Below are 26,996 nucleotides of genomic sequence, written 5' to 3'. Positions count from 1 at the left end.
ATCTGAACAGCAGATTCAAAGAACAAGTGTTTTGGCAACTGAATTCAAATTAAATCAGCTCTCCAGCCACCAAATTAAAACCAGCCCATGGGTCTCTGGGAGCTATCAAGTTTTGTGTCTGGGTTGTAGCAATGGCCTGCCATGAGCAATGCATTCATTGTTACTGCAAAATCATCCTCTTCAGCTGAAGAAGCTAGATGGGCAGGGTTGAGAGGTGTCATCACAGCAGTGTGGTGGGTGTGTTTGTTACAAGATGCAGTTTCTGGAACCTGAATAACAGCACAAATGACTGTGACAGCAGTACCGAGCACTGATGCTGCTGCTTATGAAACCAGTTAGAGTGTCCAGCAGCAGGGAAATGTCAGCATCTCTCAGCAGGGCTCTGCACACCCTCTGCGTGATGCACTGATTTTAATAAAGACAGACAAAGATCCTCATTTCCATCTTATACAGCTCACCATCCTATGCCAGGCTGCATTACCCTGTGTGTCGGTGTCAGGTTGATTAAATTGCTAGGAAGGTGCCAGAATGGCCTGTGACAAAACTATTTCATTAATAGAGCTGCTATGCTGGTATGCCTGTGCTTCAGAGGAGATATCTCTGTCTAAGCTGCAGCACTGCTGAACTGGGGACTCATTAAAGCAGAACACACAAAGACAGGATCATGGAATCACAGAATCATTAGGGTTGGAAAAGACAACCGTGATCATCAAATCCAGCCACCAGCCCATCACCACCATTCCCTCTCATAGACCCACTAGGACTGGAAAAGGCAAAAGATCATCAAATCCAACCATCAGCCCACTGAATCTCCTGCACGAAGGGAGGGTGTCAAGGCAAACAGGGCCATAAGGTCCCAGTATGACCCTTGGGCTATTCACTCTGCAGCAGAGGTGGGAATTGTCCTCAACTTGACCCATGGCCATAGAGGGAGCTGCCCTCCTGGTGGGTTGTACCAGTGGTTGTTCCTTTGCACCCCACACCTCATCACCCTGACCTTTGTTGTCATGCCATATTCGCACTTTGCAGAGATCTCCCAGGCTCAGCATGTCAGGGAAGTCGAATTCATCCATCTGGTTCCTCTCAAACTTGTTAGACTTGTTGGACTCCTTCAGAGCAAGGGTCCCACTGTCTCCATTCTCCCCAAACAAAATCAATGAAACGTTGGCATCGGTGCCAGCTCCTGCAACAGATAGCAAGGCATGTGGTCACGAGATGCCCTGCCACACAGGGCTGGAACCAACCTCCAAATGCCCAGAAATGGAGGCATGGAAGTTGGCTGGAGCACAAACACAGCTGAAATACTTTGACTTGCATTCAAGGTATGGACATCGTGCTGTTATCAACATGAATATTTGCTCCTAATGGATTTGAAAGCAAAATACAGATTAACAGCCATTCTCCCTTTCCCACAAGCCTTCTTTCTATGTTCCCATTTCTCTAAATATTCTTCAAGTTGAATCAAAGGAAAAAAAATGATTTTTTTTTCCCACATGACTGTTGGACCCACCATCTGTGCCTCCTCATGTATGTGCTTAGAAAAGATGCACTTCTAAGTCAGTCTCTATTACCTGATATTGTAATTCATGTCCACTACTGTTCACACATGTTGCAGAAGAAAAGAGATACGTAGTCAATTTTCTTGACTTCTTGAGAGTTCAAAGCTACACCATCACATATAATGAACTTAGAAAAATATTAGTGAAGGCATTAATGCAGTTTTATAGAGCACAATTTAAAATTTGACCAAAAACATAAACTATCATCCTATTTCCTTTTATTTTTTGGTGCCCTCGTAAGAAAGCAGATTCATAGAGAGAAAGTTGTCTCCACATGGGCAGATATTCTCTGTCAGAACTGAGGCTTTTGAATTTTGACAAATAAAAATGAGATAATCAAACCCAAATCTGGCTTTCAGAGAAACTCATCATCTGCTGCCCTTGGTTAGATATCCCTGCTTTGAGAACTCCTAAGTGCCTGCCAAGCCATTCTTTATGCAGCCGTGTCATAAATCCACTTTGGGCACACAGACGGTATTTCCCATAGCTTCATTCATTCAAAACCCTGTGCAGAGACAAAGTCAGGGGGACTCAAAACTTTCAGGGAAATCCACCTCTTCCTCAGAATAAATACATGAATATATGAGTCAGGAAAAAATCACCACTTTTCCTATAGAGCTGAAAAAATACTAAAAGAAGGGGGAAAAAGAAAAAAGAAAAAGAAAAAAAAAAGAAGAAGGAAAAGAGTTATACAGAGAATAGGTAAAGAAAAATTGCCTATGTTAAACTGGGGTTAATTTTCAGCAGTTCCCTGGGAAGGGCTTAGGAAAGAAGAGAAAGGAGCAGGGATTAAGGCAGTTCATCTGGCAGCACCTTTTATGACCGTAAAGCTTGCTGAGGTGAGGAACAAAGCGAACTAAACTCCATTTCCTTACATGGAGGAGGCTTCTAATTAATGCAAGATCTCAAAAAGCACAGAACCAACTGTTTCTTAGCAAAAACTTCCAGGCAAAAATAACCTTATGGAGGCCTCATGCCGTGACATTTCTCTTGTAGGCAATTAGCTGAAGATGGAAAAGAAAACAACAGAAACTGCTGAATCAATTCACTTATTTGTGTCTGTCTTCCCTCCCCAAACCATCCTGTTTTGTTCTTTCATTGTTGTTTTGTTTTTTTTCTTTTTAAACCCAGGAAACTGCTAGGTACACTTAGCAACAGTAGGAAAAACTGATAAATGAAGGGCTGAAGGCAGTGCTGTTGCACAGGCCTTAGCTGGCAGTGGCTCAGGTGTCCACATCACTGAACTTCATTGTCATCACCCTAAAAAATGACACAGCATCCTCATCAGATTTGCAGGTAATGTTAAATCTAAGGCAGTGAGCAGCACACTGAATGTCAGAACTCCAACCACGGTCGACACTGAGAAACTTGAGGGCTGGGCAAGCAGAGATCTCACAAAGTTCAGCAAGGAGAAATGTTGCAAAGTTCTGCATCTGGGGTGGAATAAGCTCTGCATGTGAAGGGGATGGGAAGTTTAAGAGGATCCAGAAGTTATAGCAGCAACAATCGTACTCAGTACAAACTTGATCTGACAGCAAGCTGTTAGTTTTCAATGCAAGCCACATATTGGGCTACATTAGGAGAAGTGTGACGAGCAGCTGAAGGGAACATCTTCTGCTTCTTGATAAGCACTGAGCAGTTCCTACTTGAACCATCATGCCATTTTGAGTCTTCAGATGAAGGGGGATGCAGGAACAACAGGGAGAGCCTATCAGATGTTTGCCAAAATGGAAAGGTGCTGGAGCACATGGCTGTCAGGGGAGGCCAAGGGAGATGAGCTGTCATGAGTGAGCAAGGACACCTGTGAGTACGTGTAGGGAGTGATAGAATCACAGAATGGCCTGGGTCCACAAGGACCACAATGCTCATCTAGTTTCAACTCTCCTGCTATGTGCAGGGTCACCAACCAGCAGACCAGGCTGCCCAGAGCCACATCCAACCTGGAGCCATATCATATCCATCTCACATGATAGAGATTACAGGGTCATGTGCTGGGCATGTATATGTCAGACACCCCAAAGAGCCACAGCTACAGATTGGAGCTGTGGAGGTGATTGTTGGACATTAGGAAAAAAAACCTTTCTTGGTAAAATTGTTTGGGTCTGGAACTGGTGCCTGGGGAGGTCATGGCTGAACCATATTGGAAGCTCCAAGATTCACACTGGCCAATCTGACCTCGTGCTGGCAGTAGTCCATGGAGGAGAAAGTTGCATGAGGCCTCTTGCAATAAGAGTATCTACAATTTTACGATTGAACAGCTGCATCATTTTTGACCAACGGGGATTTGAGTCATAGCCTTCTGAGGCCAAAGAATGTCCTTCTTTTGTCTTAACAGAGACTTGGATACAGCACTTGGAACTGACAACAACTGTATTAAATTATGTAATTTGTAGGCTGTAGCTGAGCTGACAACATACTAATTAATCTTTTAACAGCAGAGATAAAAACCTCTTGCTTCGTTAATTCTTGGAAAATGTGAAAGTACTGTTTATTCTTTCTCAATCTTTACTGCATTACCATGTATACGATGCTTGCATATAGAACACAGAAAAGCTATGTAGATTGAAATCAAAAGGCAAAGGTCTTTTTTTTATAACAGAAAGCACCATCAAGTGTTCTGAATCCATTGCAGCCATGTCTGTGGGTCACATCTTGAAGAAAATGATCTTGTTCTTTACATGTCTTACATGATGGAAAGTAAATCCAGGTCTTGGTTTAAACCACAGATTCTCCATCTGACTTGGGATGTGTCTGATGCAATGAGTTCTTCTTCCTTTTTCTGTATGTATTCAGAGAGCTGCCATCTGAGTTACAGCTGGTGGCCTTTGAACTTTGAAAGAGAGGTCTGCCTACATGCAGGAGGAGCTTTTCCTCTTCCACCATTCTGAATGTTATACAAACATCCAAACTGAATTACTTCTGAAAACTGTAACTCAATTTTTTTTAAAGGAAAAAATGAAATGGGACTGCTGTTTTGTGTATGATGGGGAAGAAATGACTGCTGTACAACAATTTTGGTGGGATTCATTTTCTCTATCTTAATCCATCTAGACTAGCTTACTAGTCTTGATCCTGTCTGAACCTGATAAAGAACGAGGGAGAGGGATGCTCCAGAGAATGCTGCAGCCCACTGGTTAGGAAACCACTCCTGCATGATTTGGCCATGCAGAGTTCAGCCTTGAAGGAGTTAAGACCATGAGTATAATTTTTGGAATGACAAATAAATGAGACGAATCATGTTTTCTTTCTTTTCATTGCCTCTGATGGATGGGAAAGTTGAAAGCTATTGCAGAGAAAAGCATTATACCTAGGAACAAACATGGTTGATTCTATTCACAGTGGAGCAGTGCTGTCCCTAGGCAATATATAGTGTGGCAGGAGATGATATAACATGTTTACACTAATCGTCAAGGATAAAAGGTCTTTTTCCTCAATTGGTTCAACCAGGAGTAATCATGGAATACACAAAGATGAAAGAGGAGAGATGGTTCATGACTTGTCCCCTCTTTAGATAAGCTGGATAAAGTTCAGCATGATGTCAGTGCTCTGTATGATCTAATCACAAACAGACTCTCTGAAACCTCTCTGTAATCTGCTCCTTCCTACTGGTTGTCACCGCTCATAATGCAATAAAATGCTTCATCATTAATACCCTTCATCTCTCATTCAATGAGAAGGGCAGAACTGTCTCCTGTCGCTGTCATCTCCCATTCTCCTCTTGTTTTCATTTCTATCGCCTTTGTGAGATAGGCCTGAATTTCATAAAAAGGTCATAGAAAGCTCTGCCATTATATTAGGTGGATTGCCAGACAGATAAACAAATCTCTCTTCTGTCTTTAGTATTTCACTAAGTTTTTCAGACAAACAGCAGGCAGAGCAGCTAGAGAGATGAAAAATAGCGAGGGCAGCACTAAGACACTGCCAGGAGAATTTTGATATTCTCCATTCAAACCTCAGAAACTGCATAAATTACTACTGGTAAATCAAAAAATAAAAAAGAAAACAGAGACAGGTAGAGATCAGGGGCTGATATGAGCACTGGTGTGGCAGAATCCCCTTACAAGGTGAATATTTTAGACAAAGCCAGGGTGAGAGGATGTGTGATGTGCCTCAATCTGGCATGAGGCAGTTGTGTATGTGGCTGCGGCTTTCATTCAGCAACCTGACAGAAGTCGTCATAAAAAGAGGCAACGATCCCAAGAAATGACATAGAAATCCCATTTCTTGGCTCTTGCAGATTTTAACTTTTCTATATGCATTGAGGGTTGTTATTTCACTGCTTGAGATAAATGGTCTCAAAACATTTTAAAAAGGAGAGTGAATGATTGCTCTCCTCTTTGGACAAAGCAGATGATGCCAACAAAAACCCAGAGCCCACAAGCTCCTGGGTTGACATTAATCTATTTGTCAATTCCATGTAATCAATGGACCTGACCTAAAAGGAAAAGGAGGCCCCTGACCACCTCAGCATGGTCTGGAAATAGGTTATGGTTAAGATTTCCTCAGAGGAAGTAGTGAGAAGTTAAGTATAGGCTTTGTGTCTAAATATTTCATGCCCTCTGCTTAGGTAAGGATGGATCCTATAGAATAACACTGCTGTGACAAGCAGATAGCCAAAATGGCTGTGTTGCATCATAGTAGAGCTAGATTATGCTTTTTTCACATAATTTCAAATTATTTATGTTTTCCATTGCTAGAAATCGAGCTTCATATTAGAAAAGTCATTAAATATCCACCACAGACATACCTCCAATATCACTGGTTTTAACTTGAATAGTGTAAGTTGTGTCCTCCATCATCTGCTCATCATTTATCATGGCTGGCATCTCACACACAAGACTTCCCTTGGCATTTTTCACCTTTGACAGCCAATCACCATATGTAAATGTGGCCACTTCCTGATTAGTCAGGTTCCTCATGACTATCTGCAAAGAGACAACGCCAAGGAAAAAGCATCAGGTACAGTTTGAAGGAGGGTAGATATTAAACTTATGAAGTGCAAAGCATGGTATAACATGGGTAGAGTTTGGTCACAGATTGAAAATCTGCAATCAGTTCTTTGGGGATCAACTAAGGTCTCCCCTACAGACAGTATCTGCTGTGTTGAACAGTCAAGGGAAACAGTCATCATAATATTGGACTTTCCCGTGCATGGGGTAAAGTGTAGGAAAAAATGTGTTCTTCTGACATAGACAAAGCTGTTTTCTAGGAAAGTCAGATATTTTCTGGATGCCTGTGTGGTATTAATGCGAAGGAAGAAGGAAAAAAGAATTATTAAAAGTCACATTCATTCTCCTGGAGTACATACTATCCTTTTTTTGCTCATCTCTTCTGCATAAATCCACAGTAATCATTGCAGAAAGATGCAGACCAACCCCAAACAAGAAACACAAGATAAATGAGGCCAGCAGAATTTAAGGCTTCAGATGTTTTTTCCCTCTGTGAAAAAGTGACAGAACAAGCAACGTGCAACAGATATTACTCATACTGCCTCATGTATCAGTGGAAAGATCTGAGATACTCTGGTGTTAAGAACAGAATAAGAACCTGGAATAGAGAATAGAACAGGAAAGAGAGTTACTCCAGTAAATAGCAAATAAAATACCCACCTTTGAGCACATTTGAGCTTTTCCCAGTTTTAAATGGGTGTCAGCAGAGCATCAGTCTACCGAGAAGGAGGTGATGCATTTGCATACAGCAAGAACCTGGGAATGCACTGCCACTAAATTGGGAGAGTTGGAGGGAAGGGAGGAGATAAGGCTGCAAGCTACCATTTGTGTTACTGTCTAGCAAAAACACAAAGACCATACCCAAGAGAAGCAGTGCATCAGCAAACAATGCACATCTCTGCTAAGGTCATGGAAACAAGAGCTCAGATGTTTCTGAGAGGTGTGACATGATACTAGGAAGGAAGAATCATGGAACTGTGGTGAATTAAGTTAAAAGAGACTCATGGTGATGTTTAGTCCCACTCCATGCTCCAAGAGGGCTAAATGCAAGGCCATACATAGATGAGTAGAGTAGAAGTGTAGAGATTTCCCACATCACTGAGCTGCACAACCCTTGATGTGAAGATTTCCCTCCTTACATCCAATCAGGAGTTTTCCTTCTGCAACCTGCACACCTGGCTTCACGCCCTTTCACCACCCACCTCTGAGATTCTGTCCTCAAACAGCAGTGTTCCAGCCTATGCCTTTCTGTTGACCCCAGCTGAGCTGAGCTGGAGCCTTCAGCAGTTCAAAAGAAGATACTGTTCCAGGTTATAAGGAATGATTTTAAAGATGGCAGTAGATTTGTTGAAGCTGAAGCAGTAGTGATGGTATTTGTGTGTTGTACGGCTCTGTGGGCAGGACACTCATCTGGGTTTTCTTTCTGATTGATCATAGAGTCATAATATCATAGAATCATCAGTGTTGGAAAAGACCTCCAGGATCATCCACCTATCACCAGTATGTCCCACTAAACCATATTCCTCAGTGCAACATCTAAACTCTTCTTGAACACCTCCAGGGACAGTGACTCAACCATGTCCTCGTGCAGCCCATTCCAGAGCCTGACCACTAAGAGACAAAATTTTTCCTAACATCCTAACCTGATGAAATTTGAGGCCATTCCTAGATGCTAAGCAGGTACCACAAGACCAGCCTATGGAAGAGAGTTGGAATGGATGGGCTTCAAGGTCACTTCCAACTCAACCACTCTGAGATTCTACGTCATTCAAGGCATCTCTGTCTCTCTCAGGAGAAACTCCATGCTGATCAGAGGAGGCCTAGGTAGTTTGGGAGAAGAGGCAGATGCAGAGCTGTGATTTGGATCAACAATCAAGGAGGACTGAGATGCTCCTTAGAAATGAGACTTCTTCTTCACACTGTACAGAAGTTATTTTTTAGGATACCTATATTCACTGTGGACATCCTGCCTGCTTTTAAGACAAAACATTATCACTAATTACACATGTATTTTAAATGGGCTGTGGAATGCCTATAAAAATGAAAAGTAAAAGTGGGAGCAGTGTTAAAGAATAAGATGTTGATAACTTTCTTTGTAGCTCAGCAAATATTGTAGTTGCCAGGAATTCAAGCCAGCTCAAAATTAAAAGTACACTGTGTATCATGGAATCATAGTATGATTTGAGTTGGAAGGAGCCATTAAATGTCATCTAGTCCAAACCAGCTGCAATAAACAGGGACATCTATAGTGGTAACAGGAAGGGCTGACGTGTCCATTCGTCTGATTTACCTCCAGACAGCCTTCTCCAAGCTGCAGCACCAAACAAGCTCCCCAGGGATTCACACCCTACTAATGCCAATACAAGTACATTCTTGATTTCACCTCTAAAGAATCAGCCACAATTTTTGTTACGGTTTTGTTGTGTCTCATTAGTTTCACTTAATATTACGGTCTTCTAACTGAAACAAAAAGACTTTGCACTGTGACAAAGAGTGACAATCAGCTTCAGCTATAATGCATTGTCTTGAATTCTCTTAAGCTCCTTCAAATAAAGGAAAGAGGATAGAGACAAAGTCCCATATCCAGGATTATTTGTTTGAATGCAATGCAATTAGAGTTTCATTAAGGCAGCTTCTTATCTCCCTGGCTTTGACGGCATGAAGTTGCATTAAAATTCCTAGGGAACCAGCTCTGCAGAATTCAACCATTTGGGTTGAATCCAACCACATTTGGACAAAGGGGTTTTCTGTTTGCAAAGTGGGACACCACATCTATAAAATGCTGTAGACAGATACACCTAACTATAGCAATAATAGAATAACCAATAGCATTCACTCTACCCCAATGCATCACTGACCAATTTTTTTTCCCTCTTGCAGTTAAGCTTCAGCACTGACATCTTATTGCCATTTTTGGTGCCGTTTGAGCCTTTGTCTCCAAGTGCACTGCTTTACTGTGATTCTGAATGAAATATCAATGTATTTAATCTAGATAGGAAAAAAAAAGAAAGAAAGAAAGAAAAAAAAAGACTGCTCCCTGCTTGTAAATTGAATCTTTTGGCAGTATGAAACATCATTGATAATTGATGCATTTTAATTGGTATTTATGCACTTGCATTTCTGGTAAACCAAAAGTAGCATAAGTTATGGCCAGCAAACAGTGTACAAAAAGAGTAAAGAGAATTTAAAAGGTCATTTATTGTTATTTTAATAGAAGAACGACACTGAAAATATTTTGTAAATAAATGGAGCAACAAATGGTTAATTAGGGGGTTGATAGCTTAATCTAGCTTCTCATTTCATTGTGCTAGTTAGCACTAACTGTGAACCATCTGTCTGAGAGTTTAGCACTACCCCCACAAGTATTTCATTATGCAGCTTTAATATGCACTTTTGACAGAAATGGAAATGGGCTCAGATCAGTTTTCATGTCACACCAAGCGACATAAGTTTTCAAGGCTGGAATACAAATCAGAGAACACAAATCCTTCCTCCCCTTCACTGGAGCACTCCCATCCCAGCTCCACTGCCTGCAATGCAAATGCTGTGTTTACCTTTGCAGGGAAGGTGGAAATGAAAACTAACAAATAAAGTTCTCTGCATACCACTAGGGTGTGGATATATGCATCACTAGGAGATCCTCTGTTTCTCCAAGAAAAATAGAAACTATGGGTACAGCTTTCAAAGCCCATAAAATCTTTTTCCCAAGGAGTGGCACTTATGGCCCACCTGTTGCTTCCATAGAGACATGAGGGCTATAAATTCATCAGCTGTGTCCAAGTGAGAGCTCCTTTTGCCTGCATCTCTGGGAAAGCCTTGCTGTGGGTGGGATGGTCCAGCAGGTTGTGTGTTAGAGTGGCTGGATAAAGCTAGGGATATGCTACCTGCCTTTGAGCTATTGCTAATTCATGGCTGTGAGACCTGAAATGCATCTGCATGAATAAGCTTGAGATGAGTTCATTTTATATGATTACAATCCATAAAACTCAGGGGAAGTTATAGGGGAAGTGGCAAAGAGAGATTGACCATGATGACTGAATCAAAGCAGAGAGCAGACTGAGTTATTCCTCAGGCACAGGGAGAAAAATCGTGTGTCTGTGGCATCCATTTGGGAGACATATGCTGAAGGTCTAATGCTTTGGAAAGCTGCAAAAGAGCTGCTGTGAAAGAAGTTAAAAGTGCTAGCGCTCAAGTTTAAGAAAGCAGGGCAATGCAGTGAAGCTTTGTAGACCATGGCAGGTGAACAGTGCCTCATCACTGGACTGGAAAATAGTGGCTGCCTAGGATCAGCGTTTAGAAACACATTATTTACAGAGAAATGAAGGATAACTTTGGACTAGTAGAAAGGATAAAGGAGCTGAGGTCGTGCCTTGAACCATTGGATCTTTCGCTGCTCTTATCAAGAAGTCGAGTTGTAGAAACCCAGCAGGATATCTCCTCCAGAAACATGGCCTCCAGAAGCATGCAAAATGAGGTCGGCAGAAATGCTCTCCTTCTTCAATGACATCTAATGATGTGGAATTGGCATGCCACTCTATCTCTACCCTAGAAATACAATGATCAGGCCAGTAGTAAAGAAACTACGCTGTACACCCAAACAAAAGTGCTGTTCACAAGGAGCTGGTGGCTGGGTAGGGAAGATTAAGGCAAGCATAGTGCCTTTTAGCAAGATAGGACACCAGGGAAAAATACAATCAACAGAAGCGGTTAGAGCCATTTTACATACTGTATTCAAAACTCAGGAAGAAAATGACACTTTCCTTGTACTACCAGGAAAAGAAAGAAATCTGCTTGCATGCTAGATAAAGGGAAAGGCTTTGCTTGAGAGGATGGATTATCTGGACAAGTGCTCACTGCCTTTCTCCTCTTTCCCAAACGGGGGGAGGCTTAACACAAGCAGGATGCACAGCAGTGAGTGACGCAGAGCACATTACCCTCTCCAGGAACCAGTCTGGGCGCATCCCCTTCGCATCTGTCCTGATCCTCATCTTCCTCAGGGGTGCGATATCGGCAATTTCCATGATGAAGCTGTCCTCTTGGCCCCGCTCAAATCTGGAGGGATTGAAAGACCAAGGAGGTTTCCTGCTGTCTCACCACGTCATCGCACCTCGATCCTCATGTAGCTCATGCTTTGCCAACATCCTTGCACTGAAGGTTTATGAGTATGTTTTACGGGACTTGAGCTCTCTTGCCCTACGATCACCAGCTACGTGTGTTTTTGGCAAGCTGTCTTGGGCCAGATCTGACAGGAATTCCTCCTCCCCCAGAAAATCAAGCCCGTATGAGGTACCTGGAGCAGTTCCAGGCAGCCTGCAGCGTGCATTACCATTCTGATTGCAACCAGAGCAATCAGGTTTCTGCACATCACCTTCCCCCTGGCAGCTGCCCACGTGCCTGCCCTTAGCCCATCCTTAATGGAAGGCAAAGCAATTGTTCTTAATCTTCTTTTGCTAAGATGCATCGCAGAACTTTGCATTTGCTGTGGTGATGGACAGTAACTGCAGCTCAGCTAAATACAGCCATGTGATTGCTAGCCAGCCCAAAGCCCACGTTTAGTAACTGAAGACAAATGGTGTTACAAAGGGGCTCAAACTGACCATCCCACACCCCCTCCTGAGTCTGGATTTGCAAACCAGCCTCATCTTTGCTGAGAACTGAGGTGGGTTTTTTATAATGCTGCTTCAAACATCTTACCCTATGCTTGGCTACTGCATACAGGCACCAGGAGGTGTAGGAACTGCTCATCCTTAGCAATCAGCAGAAAGAAGGAAAAGGGGGAAAGCAGCTAACATATGCTTCCTGAAGAAGACATCATACCGGCCAGGACTGCCACTACTTTACCTCCCTTGTAACATCAGTGTTGCCAAGAAGAAACTCTTGCTTCAGTGCCTGTGTTGCTTCAGGCTCAGTAGTACTTGGTTTAGAACAAATGAATCTGCCAGCTTTGCCCCAAATACTCTGGCAGACTTGCTGCAAGCATGCAGATGGAAATCCACCCCTTGCTAGGAGCAGGGCAGCCACATGCAGGGATCTGTCCAGCACCAGCATGGCCACATGTTGAGTTGTGTTGAGGTCCACATTTGCAAAAAAAAAAATCTCTTCATGAGCAAGCAATAAGGTGGGACCTGAATCATCTGAACAATCTGGGGAGAGCTCTGCAAGATACGGGCACTACCATAATACAGATAAACCAGCATGATGCTATCTTGTCCCTGGCACAGTACTCAGCCACCTACTGCTGCACAGTGCCAAAGCACAAAGAAAAAAACATTCTTTTAGCAACCCCTGCTCAGATTACACCCTGCAGCATGAATGTGATTATCCTCACACTATTATCTGAGCCACATGGCTGCAGATGTTAGCAATAGGGCTTGGCTCGAGCTTCTCAGTTTTCATCCAGCATTGCTTCCCCTCCACTCCCAGAGGCATTTGGACAGGGTGTTCTGGTCCCAGCTAACAGTTATTAAAGGCTGTGTTCGCTCTTAAAAAAACTCCCCTCTATTATTTGTCTTTGTGTGGTACTGGATACCAGGACAGCCCTTTTCACCATGAGAAAGAGAATGGGCTTTTGTGCCTGGATTGGACTGATTTCTATTTCTGTGTCAGGCAAAGGTGTGACCCTTCCAACCTGGATCATCCTGTGGTCCTGTCACTGGTTTTCAGTGCAATCACTGTTACTTAGAAAGCTGCAAAACTAAGAAATAGACCTCTCTGTAAGTCTGATACTCACCTGTTACTTCCTAGAAGTCATTATATGAGATGGAAATAATTTCAAAGGGGACAAAGCAAGTAATCCAGTTGCATTTTTCTATCCCGAATTTATATGAACATGAACAGAACTCCTCCCCAGAAAACAGAAATGAGAAGAAGTACCAAGAGGAACTGTCTGGCACCTTGCCTTTTCTAGGACACTGAAGCATTTATCTGAGGGATTTCATTAAGCTTTCCTACCATGTCTGCACTTATAAATATTTCTATTGCCCAGAGGTCTTGGCAATAACAGTAATGTAGCTAAAATTGCTTTAAATCTGTGACAGGTTAGGCAGACAGCTCTTCATAATGGACTAAGCTGCTGTGAGTGATTTGGCACTGCGTGATCCCCGTGAAGATGAAGTGTCTTTTACCCATTTGGTAAGAGATGCATCAGTACCTCCACACAGAACACCAGATATCAATATCCTGGGAATATAAGCATACTAATTACTGTTTTTTTACATATCCTTCTTATTTATACCAGGAGTTTCTATCATCTTTTTTAGCTTTTATTCTGGTAGAAGATGTACCAGGCCACAAACATCTCACAAACTGTGCGGCACACTTTTGTTGAATTTTCATATCCTCATATCCTTTCATATCCTCATATCCTTTCATATCCTTATATCCTTTCACCACTCCACTCATATAGATAAATATGATATTTTTTTATAGGCCACATAGTTTATGGATGTTGCTTGCCTGGCCATGAAGAGCAAAACTGCACGGGCTGCAGCTGCCTCAGTGCCTTAGGAGAGCTTTGGCTGACGAACCCCAGTGTGAACTCTGCTTTGCTTCTAAGAATGAGCAGTCATGGTTTATTTTCCCACCTAGGCTTAAAAAATGGCAGACAGATGAGCATGGCATTGCCTGGGTCTTGGAAGGGGATGTCACTGGTTCTGGGACATGTTGCTAACTAATGCAGTGCCCTACGTGTTGGATGTTTTTGGTGGGGAGCAGCACGACGAGCTCTGGCTTCCCACAGAGATTTCCATCAGCAGCATCTCTGCTGCATTGGTCTCAGAGCAAACAAGACTTGTTGCTAGCTAAACACACAAAGGATTCAAACCTAGATGAACACACTTGCCCAGACACCCGCTCTGCTATGACATCCCCTCAGCAAATACCTCCATGCTTTGAGTCTTATCTTCAGTTACACAATGTGCGGTACCCAACACTGCAGTGGAGGATCTGCATTGCTTGGAGGCTGGGAAGAGTCCAGCATCACCTCAGCAAGCTGTGCTCAAACCATGTGGCCAAGGCTCCAGTGCTCCCGACACTCTGCTTTGCAGGGAACGTCAAGCTCAGAGGTCATCAGCTAATTAAATTTAAGCATAACAAAGCCTGCCTCTAAAAGATGGTTGGTGCCATGCTTGTCTTTGAGCATGCCAAAGCTTTCTGTGCTGAAGGTGTTAGGAACAGGAAAGCTTTAGGAAATGGATGGGTAGCATGTGGGATTTTTGGCTTGCAGAAGTGCTGGCGTCAAACTTCGGTTACAGCATTTGTTAGCTGTTCCTGCTGCAGAAAAACATGATATTTCACCTTTTTAGCAAAATCAGAGCGCTCAGTGTGGCATTCCATGCATCTCACATCCTATTTCCATCTCTCTGCACACCAAGACCACATCTGCCCAGGCAGATGTCATCACACGTCCCCTTCGTGCCAGCTGCAACGAGGCAGCTCTGGTTCCTAAATGGAATGGTTGCAGCAGTGTGGCACAGATCCAAAGCCAAGAAGTTTCATAGCCCCTTAACCCAGACTTTGGCAGCCCTCGTACTGCTTTAGGATGCAAGCTGTCTCACATCTGGCCAGCTAAGAAAGGAGGAGCAGATGGATTGGAGTCAGCACTTTCACAAGGCAGGCACAGGCATATTGGTTTGTCTTTCCTTAATTATGCAATCACTAATGGTTTCCCATCACAGCCATTAAATAATGTTTAGATTAAATTACTCACTCTACATAAAAGATGTGTTTTACAGAAATTGCACCTGTGGATTTCCTGAAACACGCAGAGTTTCTCTTGGGGTTGATGAAGGACTTCACCGCTCATCTTTCTGCTTGCAGTGTTTCTCTCTTAAGGCTGCTGAGGTTAAAAAATACTCCTACAAACGGCCACAGGATCATCTCCTCAGGTATACAGAGCACCTTTTTTCTCCACTCTGCTAAATACATAGCAGTAACTCTTAAAAGACTCCTGAGTTCAAGATCAATGAAATCAATGAGTTTCAGTAGGAGCATGATAAAAGCCTCAAATACTTCTTGACTTGATACTAGACTGTTATCACGCTGCTGCTCAGCAACAAAACTGACAAAGTTACCGTACCTATCTCCATTTTTATCCAGCTGCATCTCCTCGGTGTTCCCATTGGATCCAAAGACAGTCATGAAGATACCAGCGTCGGTACCGCCGCTTTCGATGTCTCCAGTCACAACTGTGACTTCGTATAGGACCTGTGGAAGGTTTCAAACAATGAGATCTCATTCAAAGATCTGCCCTTTACCCATGCAAAACCCTGGGCAAAAGGCTATCCAGGCTTTGCTTCTCTGCAAGAAATGTTTATAACATGGCTTATGGGATTTCCTTCATAGTAGGGTTTTTGGAGGTAAAAATAGAGAATGAAACTTCATACAGGACCTTCCTCTTTACATAATCTATCATTTGGGGAGCAGATTTTCTCAGTTTACATACAGTCCAAGAGGAAGGGACATCCAATATGATGAGCACGTGCTTGGAGCATGGTGGGGATCAACTGCAAAATGTTTCTCCCAAGTGCTTGGTGTGTCCATCTGGGTGACATTTCATCCAACACAGTTAACAAAGTTAAAGTCTACATGTCTAAGCACTTGGTACAAGGCAGCTCCCTCATTTCCCAAGCAGACACAGTACTGCATCCGACTGAGAGCGTTCCCAGATCTCCTACTTTAAAGCTATGCTGATTTGTGAAAGCTACTCTGCATCATTTTCACCTTATTAGCCTAACTTTGTTCTTTTCTCCTGACGTGTGAATAATAAGATTCAGAATAAAATATTTCAAAAGCATGGAAGTCCCAGTGGCTGTCAATGGTTTTAAGACTTCTGGGCCACTTAGATGCTTCCTGTACCTGTGATAACAAGACCTCTAGATTTGAGAGGAGAAAGAATAAAATGAAATAATCCCAACAGAACGTATTTCAAACAGCGTTCTGTCATGCATGTTTTATTGGCCTGAATTGCAGATGCCACATAAATCAATAATGCAAAGGAACAATATCACAGAAGAATTTATTTTTTATGTTCATTCAGACTTCAGCATCTTGTCTATCTTTTATTCATCCACACATTTAAATCATAGTAGAGCATCTTACTTGCTGTAAGTGGGAGAAGAAAAACTCTTTTACAAGTACATTAGGGGTTTTTAATGACTGTGATGGATACTAACTATTTCCTCTGTGTTTCGGAAGGCAAATACTGAATTTAAAACAAGGGGAAATATCAAACCAAGAAGAAAATTAAATTGAAGTGGGTACATATAGCTGTACAAGGGTCAAGCAAAAGCAAAATAAAACAGCATGAATTTTCTTGAAGCTAATAAAGGTTTTAGTCTTCTTTGAATTCTATTAAAAAAAAAAGGAAAAAAAAAAAGAAGAAAAACATAGTAACTCAATTTCTAACTGCATCAATATATGAGGGAGCAGTCCCAAATCCCCTCTACTAGGAGAACGATCAGAAAGTTGGATGTGCACTTCTGATTTCATATCTCAAACATCTCTCCTGATTTTCTTCAAACCTTTCAGCAAGTATCTGGCCCAACATCACAGCAAAAAAATGTTATTTAGATGTATCTGTTTGTGGCATGCTTATGAAAAAAAATATTCAGCATCAGGCTTTTAAAAGGGAGGCTGAACAAAAATCCTCATTAGCATCCATCTCAATCTACAGGCAAATTGTCAGGTCACTGACAGGAATTTTCAAACTTTATCCAGGAGGTTAAACAACAAAGTGAAGTTTTGAAGCAATTATGTTTTAACCTTAGCATTCATCTGAAGGAGTTTATTTCCCCTCTTAGGGGATTTCTACTGCTGAAACCTGCTCTGATTTGTTAAATTCCTTGCAGTTGTTAGATATGTTTGCATGCTTTTGTGTGTCTGGGGAACAAACTATTTCAGGAGAAAATATTTAGCTTGGGGATCAAGAGCAGCACAAAGAAAAATTGATGTCCTTCAAAAGCGTAACCTCACTGTACACAGAAACACAACTATAGGTATTCAAAATTGACATACAGGCATTAATTAGAGTATTATTGTCCCACTCATCCAGATTGGCATTTCTATTATAAATCTTACCCTGGAATTCATCTTAGCTTAGCTTTCCAATTTGTACGTGGTTGACGTATGGCACAGCACACCTCACATCAAATTCCATACATTTGAATGGAAATACTGTATATTTTTTACATTGTTTGTTCAACTTTAATCTTTTAATCATTTGAAAGATCAAACTTACAAATGCCTACATGTTTCAACAGCTTCCAATTATTATTACTTTCTAACCAAATTAATGTTTTCCAGCTCCAGGTTAGAAAAGTGGACGCATAGCCGCAGGATGTGGAGATTATAATATCTCCCTCTTCAAATAAAAATCTCAAGCCACAAGCAGAAATCAAAGCATGAGAACTACTGGTGCATGACCTATACCAGCTCAGCTCCATGTTGAAGGTACAGGATGAGCTGAGGTCTTACCTTGATGCCCACGTTGACACAGTCCGCATCCAGGATGTTGAGGATTCGTGAGGTGAGACCATCACCCTTGTCTCTGGCCAGCCAGCATTTACAGACAAAGTTGTACATGACACCTTTGGTGGGCACGACGATGGTGAGCTCTTCCATCAGCCAGCAGCTCTCAGGGGTGGCACCGTCATGTCCCACCTATGAGAGTCACAGAGAAAACACGTGCTGGTTACTCCTCTTAGAGGAGAGCTGTGAATTGCTGTCTTTGGTCTCTGATGAGTACTGACTATGTACACTTTCATGCAAACCACTTTCACAGGGGAAGAGTTGAGCTGCACAACCATTTTTGCCCTTTCTGCTCAACGGGCAACACATCAGTGTGCATGGTAACTGATTCGGGAAGGGAAGCTTGGGTCATATCCTGCTTCTCATGAAGGAAGGCAGGATGATGCCATCCCCAAATGTAAGCAAAGGGACCATGAAGTAGGTGGAGTGCACTGACCTACATAAAAACACATCCACCCTCTTACTACTTCCGCCCCACCAACCACTACCCACTGCTGATCTCTGCACATTTCTCCATCCTTCCAAACCCTTCAGTTGTATTATTTGTATTATTCAAGGAATTCCCGCCTCACAAATCCATAGCTCTTTACTTCAAGTATGTGCATCAGGCTGCTTCTATTTCCTTATATTATATAGCCTCTGTGTTTGTATTGAGGAGCCAACAGAAGAAGCTGTCGCCAGTTGATTTGCAAAGACCACTTCCTCCATGCTTAACAGCAGACCATGCTATCCTGAACAGCAGGAAACCTTGTAAGAATGGCAGGAGCTTCACAAGCTCTGCATGTGTCTCTCTTACAGGATGCAGAAAATTCATCCTTACTTCCATGCAGAGATGATTATCTGTCTTAGGTGCTGTAAGAAATTCTTTCAGTCACTCCAATGAACAATCTGTACATGAAAGGTTGGATAAAAGAGCTACCTACAGCTCATTATTTTCAGAGAGAGTGTTGTTGATGCCATTACCGGGAAAATGAGGTCTTTAGCTTTCATCAAAAAGAATAAATTGTGAAACTTAGAGTTGCTCAGGAAACAGTTTTTTATAACAAGTTCATCTAGAGTAATGTATTGATCATGTCTTTTTTTGCCCCAAAACAAGTAATCTTTTTTTATCTGTCTCAGCTATCACTGCTATTAGGAACATTATTACTATACTAATGTCTATGCAGCTGCAGAAAATTAGAGTTAACCACCGGGGAAATTTCAAGTATACAATGGACACATTAATTCTCAGATTTCAGGGGTGTGAGGTGAATGGGAATACAACACATTCCCATTCCCTCTCTGTCAGCATGGCAGTCCTTCCCTTCACCCACAGCTCTGAGATCTGTGCAATGCCTCTTCAGATGTGTTGCAGAATGGTGTTGGTGAGGTGGTGAGGAAGGTTCACATCAGTGGTTCAGTTTTAAGGAAGGTCCTGATGATACCATTTAAGTCTGCTCTTTGGGCTTTATTACAGCCATCTCCTCATGCATTTTTCCAAGACATGGCTAAGACCAGATTTTCACAGCAATACTTAACTCCCTTGGTATCAGTGAAGGGACAGAACAAGGCGTTCTGCTCTCTGGGCACCTTGGAGAACATGCATGCAGGCAGATTTCCATGGTCCCATAGAATAACATTGTAAAGTCTGGGACAAATTCATTTAGTGCTGAGTCATCCTTATGGCTGGATCTGTAGAGTAGAGCACTAGAGTTCATCAGCTTGTTTCTGAATTTGTATTCAAGTCTGATAAGAATAAATGGATGAGTCCAACTTTCAGTTTCAAGCAAAGCTTCAGACTGGCCATGCCAATACGGCGAGCGATCTGAAGCCATGTCCACCAGCAGCATAGATTGAATGTACATGTCAGTATAAAGACAATTTGAGATATCTGAACAAGTCAGAGAGACAGCATTTCCGTGGCAGGAAAAGCCATAGTCTGCTTTGAAAATCTTTTTAATTCATTCCTGGGGGGACTGATGGGTACTTCAGACTACCACAACTAATGCACCATTTGCACTGAGCAGCTCACAAACACATCAGGGGGAAAATCATACGAAGGAAGACCTTGTGGTCTTCCAGGACCAGGTCTGTATTCAGTGGGGAACTGGACTTTTAACACTCCTGTCTCCTTGGCTTTGCTTTGTGCCTGTGGTTGAATGGCTCTGAACCAGGACTGGTTTAAAAACACACAGCTCAAAGCAGGACTTTTTAGAAGGCACCTCTCTGCAGCTGCAGCAACCTAGGAAGAAAGATGCTTTTGTTCATCAAAAGAAATACTAAAACTGATTTTAAGAACACGCTGTGAATGCTTTTGTTCATCAAAAGAAATACTAAAACTGATTTTAAGAACACGCTGTGAAGTGTGTGTACCCAATAATTCCTATTGTGTATTTTCATGTCAGCATGTCTTTTAAAGTATGGCAGTAGTAAATATTATAACTGTGAATTTACAAGACAGGTACAAATGGGACCCTTTCAAATTTGTTCATGTTCCACTGTTGTTGCTTCCACAATAGAGTTTTTGCCGCAGGAGAATAATGCTAGTCTAAAAGTGGCATCATGCTGCAAATCTTACAGCCTGTTGCCTGGGTTTTATGGAGGGCTTCTGGAAAAGAAATCCCCCTGCTAAGCTATCTGCACATGGTAACATATTCAGAACCTCTTGCTATCTTCCAGAAGCAGACAAAATGCCAAATCTGAGAATGAATTGTTTCTCACTCTCCCCAAGTAGATAACTAGCAATTTTCTGCAATGGCCCTGAACACTGCAATTTTCTACGAGAAACTGGCTCCATGGCAACCAAGGGATACAGGCACAGAGATACCATCACTGGGATGTGGGTGAACAGGGGCCTTCCAAGCAAAGGGTACTGCAGAAAGGAAAGCACAGAACCCGATGCAGGTGACCTCCAGCCACAATCCTGGGAGTCACAAACTAAAAAGGGAAAAACGAAAAAGAAACAAGACAGCAGACTGGTGGAATCAAGGAGGTTGGTGGTGAAAGGGTCCATAAGAGTGCTATCCATCCTCAAAGCGATGTCATTTGTTTTACTAATTCTGCATTTCATTTGCAAAGTTTTCTCTTCTTTCCCATTTGTAACCCTTGTGAAATTATTTATTTTCCTTTGCTTTCCTCTATTTCCAAGTCTCTGCCATATCTTCTACTCTCTGTTCCTTCCTCCCCACTCACTATCTGCTTACAAGCATATTGTTTTCCCCAGACAGCTCTCTCCCCTCTCTGACACAGAGCTATTATGTAGGTTTTTTCCTGCCTGTCTGAGCTGGGCTGACGAGGCTGCTTCCACATGCGTGCAGACTAGAAAAGAATAATTTCTATACTTGCTTCACTTTTCAACTTTGAATGAGAGATGGCCAGATAGAAAATTCCTTTAGCATCCGTAATAACCACGCACTTGGAGTGAATTAAGAAGATGTCTTGATAATGAACTCAAAAGTAGCATGGGCATTTCTCAGCGTGCCAGAATCCATTGCCTGAATGAAAACGAATGGGATTGCTTCAATCTATCAGCTGCTACAACAGGGTGCACAACTGCAAAGATTTTTAATTGGGATTTCTCCCTTTGTATCTCTTTCACACTTATCTTTCTGAATACATAAGTGCACACACCCAAAGGGATGTTTTTCATAACTCAAGTATAAAAAAGGGAGGGGTGGGGTTAGGGTTAGGGTTAGGGTTAGAGTTAGGGTTAGGGTTAGGGTTAGGGTTAGGGTTAGGGTTAGGGTTAGGGCTAGGGCTAGGGCTGGGGCTGGGGTTGGGGCTGGGGCTGGGGTTGGGTTAGGGTTGCAGAGGAGAGGAGAGGAGAGGAGAGGAGAGGAGAGGAGAGGAGAGGAGAGGAGAGGAGAGGAGAGGAGAGGAGAGGAGAGGAGAGGAGAGGAGAGGAGAGGAGAGGAGAGAGAGGAGAGGAGAGGAGGGCAGAGGGAAAGGGAAAGGGAAAGGGAAAGCGAAAGGGAAAGGGAAAGGGAAAGGGAAGGGGGAGGGAGAGGGGGAGAGGGGAAGGGATTGGAGGGAAGGGAAGGGAAGGGTAGGGAAGGGGAAGGGAAGGGAGGAGGGAGGGGAGGGGAGGGGAGGGGAGGGGAGGGGAGGGGAGGGGAGGGGAGGGGAGGGGAGGGGAGGGGAGGGGAGGGGAGGGGAGGGAGGAGCCTCATGACATCTTACGATGCTCTATGTCTCAGGACTCAGAGGTTGGAGCAGGTGTTCAGGAGATGGAACTGCCATATGAAAGGTGAATGATACACAGCAACTGTCTGGAAGATTCATGTAAGGTTTTGGCTCAGTGATGGAGAGTCTATGCAAATTCTGTCCCCCTGAGCCACAGCAGAAAGAATGGCTCCTGCACTGATATCTATTTGTGCGTGTTACTTACGAGCAATGATTAATTGTCTTCTCTAAGCCTGGGTCCTCCAAGCTCTGAAAACAATTTTCATGTTTAGCTGGAAAATTACACAAGATGCGTTTCTCACTGCAGGCAATTTATGAAACCCAACTGGAAGTACTGCAGGAATCAAGTCAGAAAAAGACTGACGGAAGGCTGCATCCTAGGAACCTGCAGTGCAGTTGTCAGTAACAAGGCTCGACTAAGAAAAAACAGTGCCAGAGATGGTACTAAACTGTGACATGCTACAACTTCCCCCTATGTCAACATTATCTTCTACCTCCTGAGGATTTCAGATTTGCCAGACATGAGGATACTTATTTTCAGGGTTGGACACGCATGTAATCGTTGTAATCACATTAGCACTTTCCCACCTACATTCATTTCAGACCCCAGTGCCTCTCCTCCACTGAGTGCCACAGGAACCTGTTGTTTCCTTGGCCGTGTGTCCCAGGTGCCCCGCGTGCCCACTCCACAGTCACAAATTACCTCCACTTTTTTGATTTCCCCAACATCCAGTCCCCAAACAGAGAATTTCTCCACGGATCCATCTGCAAACTCATCTTTTCCTTCTGGGAGATCCAGCCACAGCCTCTCAGTCCGCACTTTCTGAGGACCCATGATGATGATGAACACTCGGCTGTCGGTGCTGGAGTCGTACTCTGTGCCCGTCGTGACAGTGATATGGTATGGGATTACTGCAGGGTTAAACCGAGGTTTAATCATCAGAAACATCCCAAACATGCACGCATACGTGAGATTTCATCCTACCAGAGAAGGTAGTTTCATTAGGTACAACAACATGCGGTATGGGGCAAGAAGTTGCTATGGGAAACTGTATTCACATACACATTTCAGACTGAGTGTTGCAAGGGTTACATTCCCTGCTGGCTCCAAGGAGGTTACATGGGCATAGCACCAAACAGATTTCTCCCCAATAGGTATCAGAAGAGCAAAAAGGCTTGAAATCTTATTTACAGCAAGAGTCCTTCCTGAAAATGAGTCCAAGCACCTAAATCTTCAGTAGGCCATTAGACCACAGTGATCTCACGCTCATCATTCAATAAAGGCAAATAAATATACACTGACTCCAAGGTGAACTATCAATGCTGGAATGTCCCAGTCCAGCTGCAAACGTTCTCTCTTCTGTTTTATTCAAGGAGATCTGTGATCTAGGGGGCAGCTCAGGGTTCCAGCATCCCTCTGCAAGTCCAACCAAACTCTTTGTATTAAAGGCAGTTCAGCCCATAATTTTATGCGTTGCATAATAATATTGATTAAAGGAAAAACCTCCAGGCCAAGGTTTGGGACTTTTGTTATTCTTCCGTCCCTCCCCCCCCCCCCCCTCCCTACTTCTTGTTGTTTTCAAAAAAATTTCAGTTCATCTGTTAAAAGGGAGGAAGTGCCAGACTGCTTTTCAAGTGCTTTCCAGAAGCTCATTTGGGTAGGCCAAGTGGATGGTGCAGAATGAGATGCTGAATATTTGTTTGATTTCTCAGAACATTTATGCAAGGCTCTCCAAGCCGTTCTGAAAAGACTCTGAGCTCCAAAACTTGCACTGCTTCAGACTCAAAGCTTAGCCTGGCTCATCATCACCTTTTTGTTTTTAATGAGGGTTCATAAACCTTCATTCAAGCTTGGTTAGCTTTCAGATGATCTATGATTTACATCTAATTTTGCCTTACGAAAGCTAAAAATATTTTTGGGTGGAGGTTGCACTAGAAATTTACTGCAAGTTCGAAATGTCTTCAATACCAAGGAAGGCACAAACTCAGGAAAAGCAAATCTGTACTTACTTCTGGGCTAAACAGAGCCCAAAAGCTCTGTTCAGCCCCCAGTCTGAGGCATCTGTGCACCAGCACAAAATGAACTGATGATTAGGCAAAACTCATTCTCCCTTTTATGGTATAATTTACATTTCAGTGTGCACATCAGCATAATAATCTGTGATGCATTCTTCACAAAGTAACCATTGGAATAGAAAAGGTTTAAGCAACAGGCTAGAGATTTCATGGGAATGTCAGGGGGTCCTGTTTAGATCAGCTCCAAAATGTTTCTTGTTTTGTACAGATTTCATCCTGTATTCCTCTGACAAACTTCACAGAAAGATCAACTTTTCCAGCTGATGCTGCATCCTTGAGCCAAAGCACTGGAAATACCTGTGTTAAATGTGAAGACTGTGAGAAATAACCACATCCCACCACTTGCTGTTCTTTCCTCTAAAAGCTGTGAAAGTGATCTCTAATGTGTGTAAGGCCCTTCTCCACTGACTCCTCTCTCTAGGACTCTGTTGTCATACTTCTTCCAACCCAGAAAATGCAATACCTGGAGAACATAGCCATCACAGAAGAGCCTGGTGCCCATCACAGGTCTCTCAAACTTCTCTCTTTGCTCCCTATGTCCTGAAGTTCCTCTGCAGAGATTAGGTTGTTCAAGGGAACCTGTGCCCCTTGCAAGGGGCTGTGTTCCATGAGGAATGTAGCCAGTGTCTTGCATGAAGCAGGGTTCTCAGTTCGGGCACGAGTTCTTTCCCCACCAACAGGACTTTTCCCTATGCTTCATCCTCACATCACCTCAGTACTAATCACCCATCTTTAGCATGGCATAGTCAGAACCGGGCTGTTCAGACTGACACTCCCTTTCCCAGGCAACTCCCAACACCACTTCCCTAATCAACTAATTAACAGCTGGCTCTTTTTCCAGCTCAGGAAGTGGCTGTCTGGCTCACACAGCCCATCTTATCCAACATTCCTTCAAGATGCATTTCCTTAATGAGGCTGTGTCACTGCATCAGGAATGGAGGTGCTGACAAGCTCCAGGACTCAGAGCAGAAGGACCACCCCTGCACAATGGGGGCAATGGGAACTATCCCAGCTCTGCCTCGTGGGAGGTTCTCTGCTGATGTTTTACCCATTATTTGTGAAATGACATGGCATGCCAGCAAGGCAGATGTTATCCATTGTCTCACCACAGAAGTAATGTCAGAAGAAACACGAGAATAACTTATTTTTCATTTGAGCACAGTATGGGATTACAAAAGAATTGCCCCGAGACACACAGATTACAGTTGGGTTAAACAATGTGCAGCATTCTGCTTCACAGCTTGGAGGCTTAGGATGTGCAGCCCCAATATCACATCACAACAAACTACTGAGCATCAGCTGAGATGCAGTAATCATGCACCAGAGTTAACTTGGTCCACATAATAAAGCTTAAAATCAAATCTTGGACTCCAAAGATAAACTGCATCATTTTGTACTTGGCTCAGCATAGAAGTTTTAGGCAAATTTAATTGCTCCGTACTCACCGTGGACTAAGAGAACACAGAGACAGTAACTACAACTCATCTGATGCCCAGCCACTTCTTAAAACACATCTAAAATCTTAATCTAAAGCAGGAAGAAATGATGGAGGATAACAACAAACCGTAAGTACAATTTAGATGGTAAACCAATGGGCTGGAACTCGGAGGTTGTAAGTCAAAGTTACAAAAGCACAGAGGTAAAGCCATGTGTTGCAATGAAATTATTAACAGAAAACAAGAAGAATGGACTGGGGAAGTTTTCCATAAAGGTTAAATTCTACTCACTGAGAATGATCTGCTGGGCTTTCTTCACAGAGAGGACAGAAGCAAAACCTGAGCAACTTTCCTACCTCCTGTCAGAGGCAGTGGAACAAAATGAGTCTTCTTGCACCATATCTGGCCTCCACAGCTACAGTCCTGCATTTTGCAATGCAGACGTTTGTATTCGGATTTATTTTTGTCTCAAGAACCAGAGCCCAGTGGTGAAGCTCTGCCTTGGATCCATCAACCATTTCTGCAATTTCAGTTATTACAGCAGAAATCTCACTACAGATTTTCTGTAATCCCTGTCTTGGAGCAACCACATTTGCAGACCCTCCTGCTGTGTCCAGATATAAGATAATCCTCATTCTAGAAATAACTGAAAGCCAGTTTTCTGAAAGCAGAGACTTTTCTGTACTCTTGCTCAGTTCTCTGTATTCCACTCCCGTCCCCACCCAACAGCACTGTGGTGCAGCTCTGTGTTGCAAGGAGAAAAGCTTCACAACTGTAAAACAAATCGCATTTAAATTCCTATTACACAAACACCCTGGTGATGAGGCATTACGAGTCTGATTCTGAAGTGGAAAGATGTCTTAAGCGTGGCAAATAAGGTCTCGAGATATTGAAAGCCTTCTTTGTTAATTCGGATCTAATATGCTACATGAAACACCATCTTGAGTAGGTCGAAGAGATAAAGGAGGAGAAAAAAAGAGCTGATATCAGCAGCAAAAACTATATTAAGGAATCATGCAGAAAAAAGCTTCTTATTATCCAAGGGATGCTCTTTTGTTGATAACATGACTTGCCTCCAGCCCTCCCTTTGCATACTTTAAAGGATACTTCAAACAAAATTACACAAAACTTAGATAAATTGCTCCCATCTCTCCATCAGCCCCCTCTGTTCAGAGGGCATCATTCTTTCTCCCAGCTCTGAAGTACTTTATGCAATGAAGTCATGGTGGAAGAGGAGGAAGGGTTAGTGAGAATCTTCAGATCAGGTTTTTTTTTTTTTTCTTTCTTTT

General features: G+C 42.9%; 1 protein-coding gene across 1 annotated transcript in view; it reads right to left on the bottom strand.

The window, feature by feature from the left end:
- LOXHD1 (lipoxygenase homology PLAT domains 1) overlaps positions 1-26,996 on the bottom strand; it is a 126,056-nt gene that overhangs the window by 15,533 nt on the left and 83,527 nt on the right. Inside the window, exons 32-37 of the mRNA XM_085213657.1 lie at positions 22,899-23,107; positions 17,981-18,166; positions 15,585-15,712; positions 11,443-11,560; positions 6,307-6,484; positions 998-1,183 (exon numbers count right to left, since the gene is read on the bottom strand). Coding sequence (XP_085069783.1) covers positions 998-1,183; positions 6,307-6,484; positions 11,443-11,560; positions 15,585-15,712; positions 17,981-18,166; positions 22,899-23,107 — 1,005 coding nt within the window. The remainder of the gene's footprint in view (positions 1-997; positions 1,184-6,306; positions 6,485-11,442; positions 11,561-15,584; positions 15,713-17,980; positions 18,167-22,898; positions 23,108-26,996) is intronic.

Source organism: Meleagris gallopavo, chromosome Z (assembly GCF_905368555.1).
Source record: "Meleagris gallopavo chromosome Z, MGAL_WU_HG_1.1, whole genome shotgun sequence".
Lineage (NCBI taxonomy): Eukaryota > Metazoa > Chordata > Aves > Galliformes > Phasianidae > Meleagris > Meleagris gallopavo.
The sequence above is the reverse complement of the archived record's forward strand: the minus strand, read 5'-3'. Positions and strand labels throughout refer to the sequence as shown.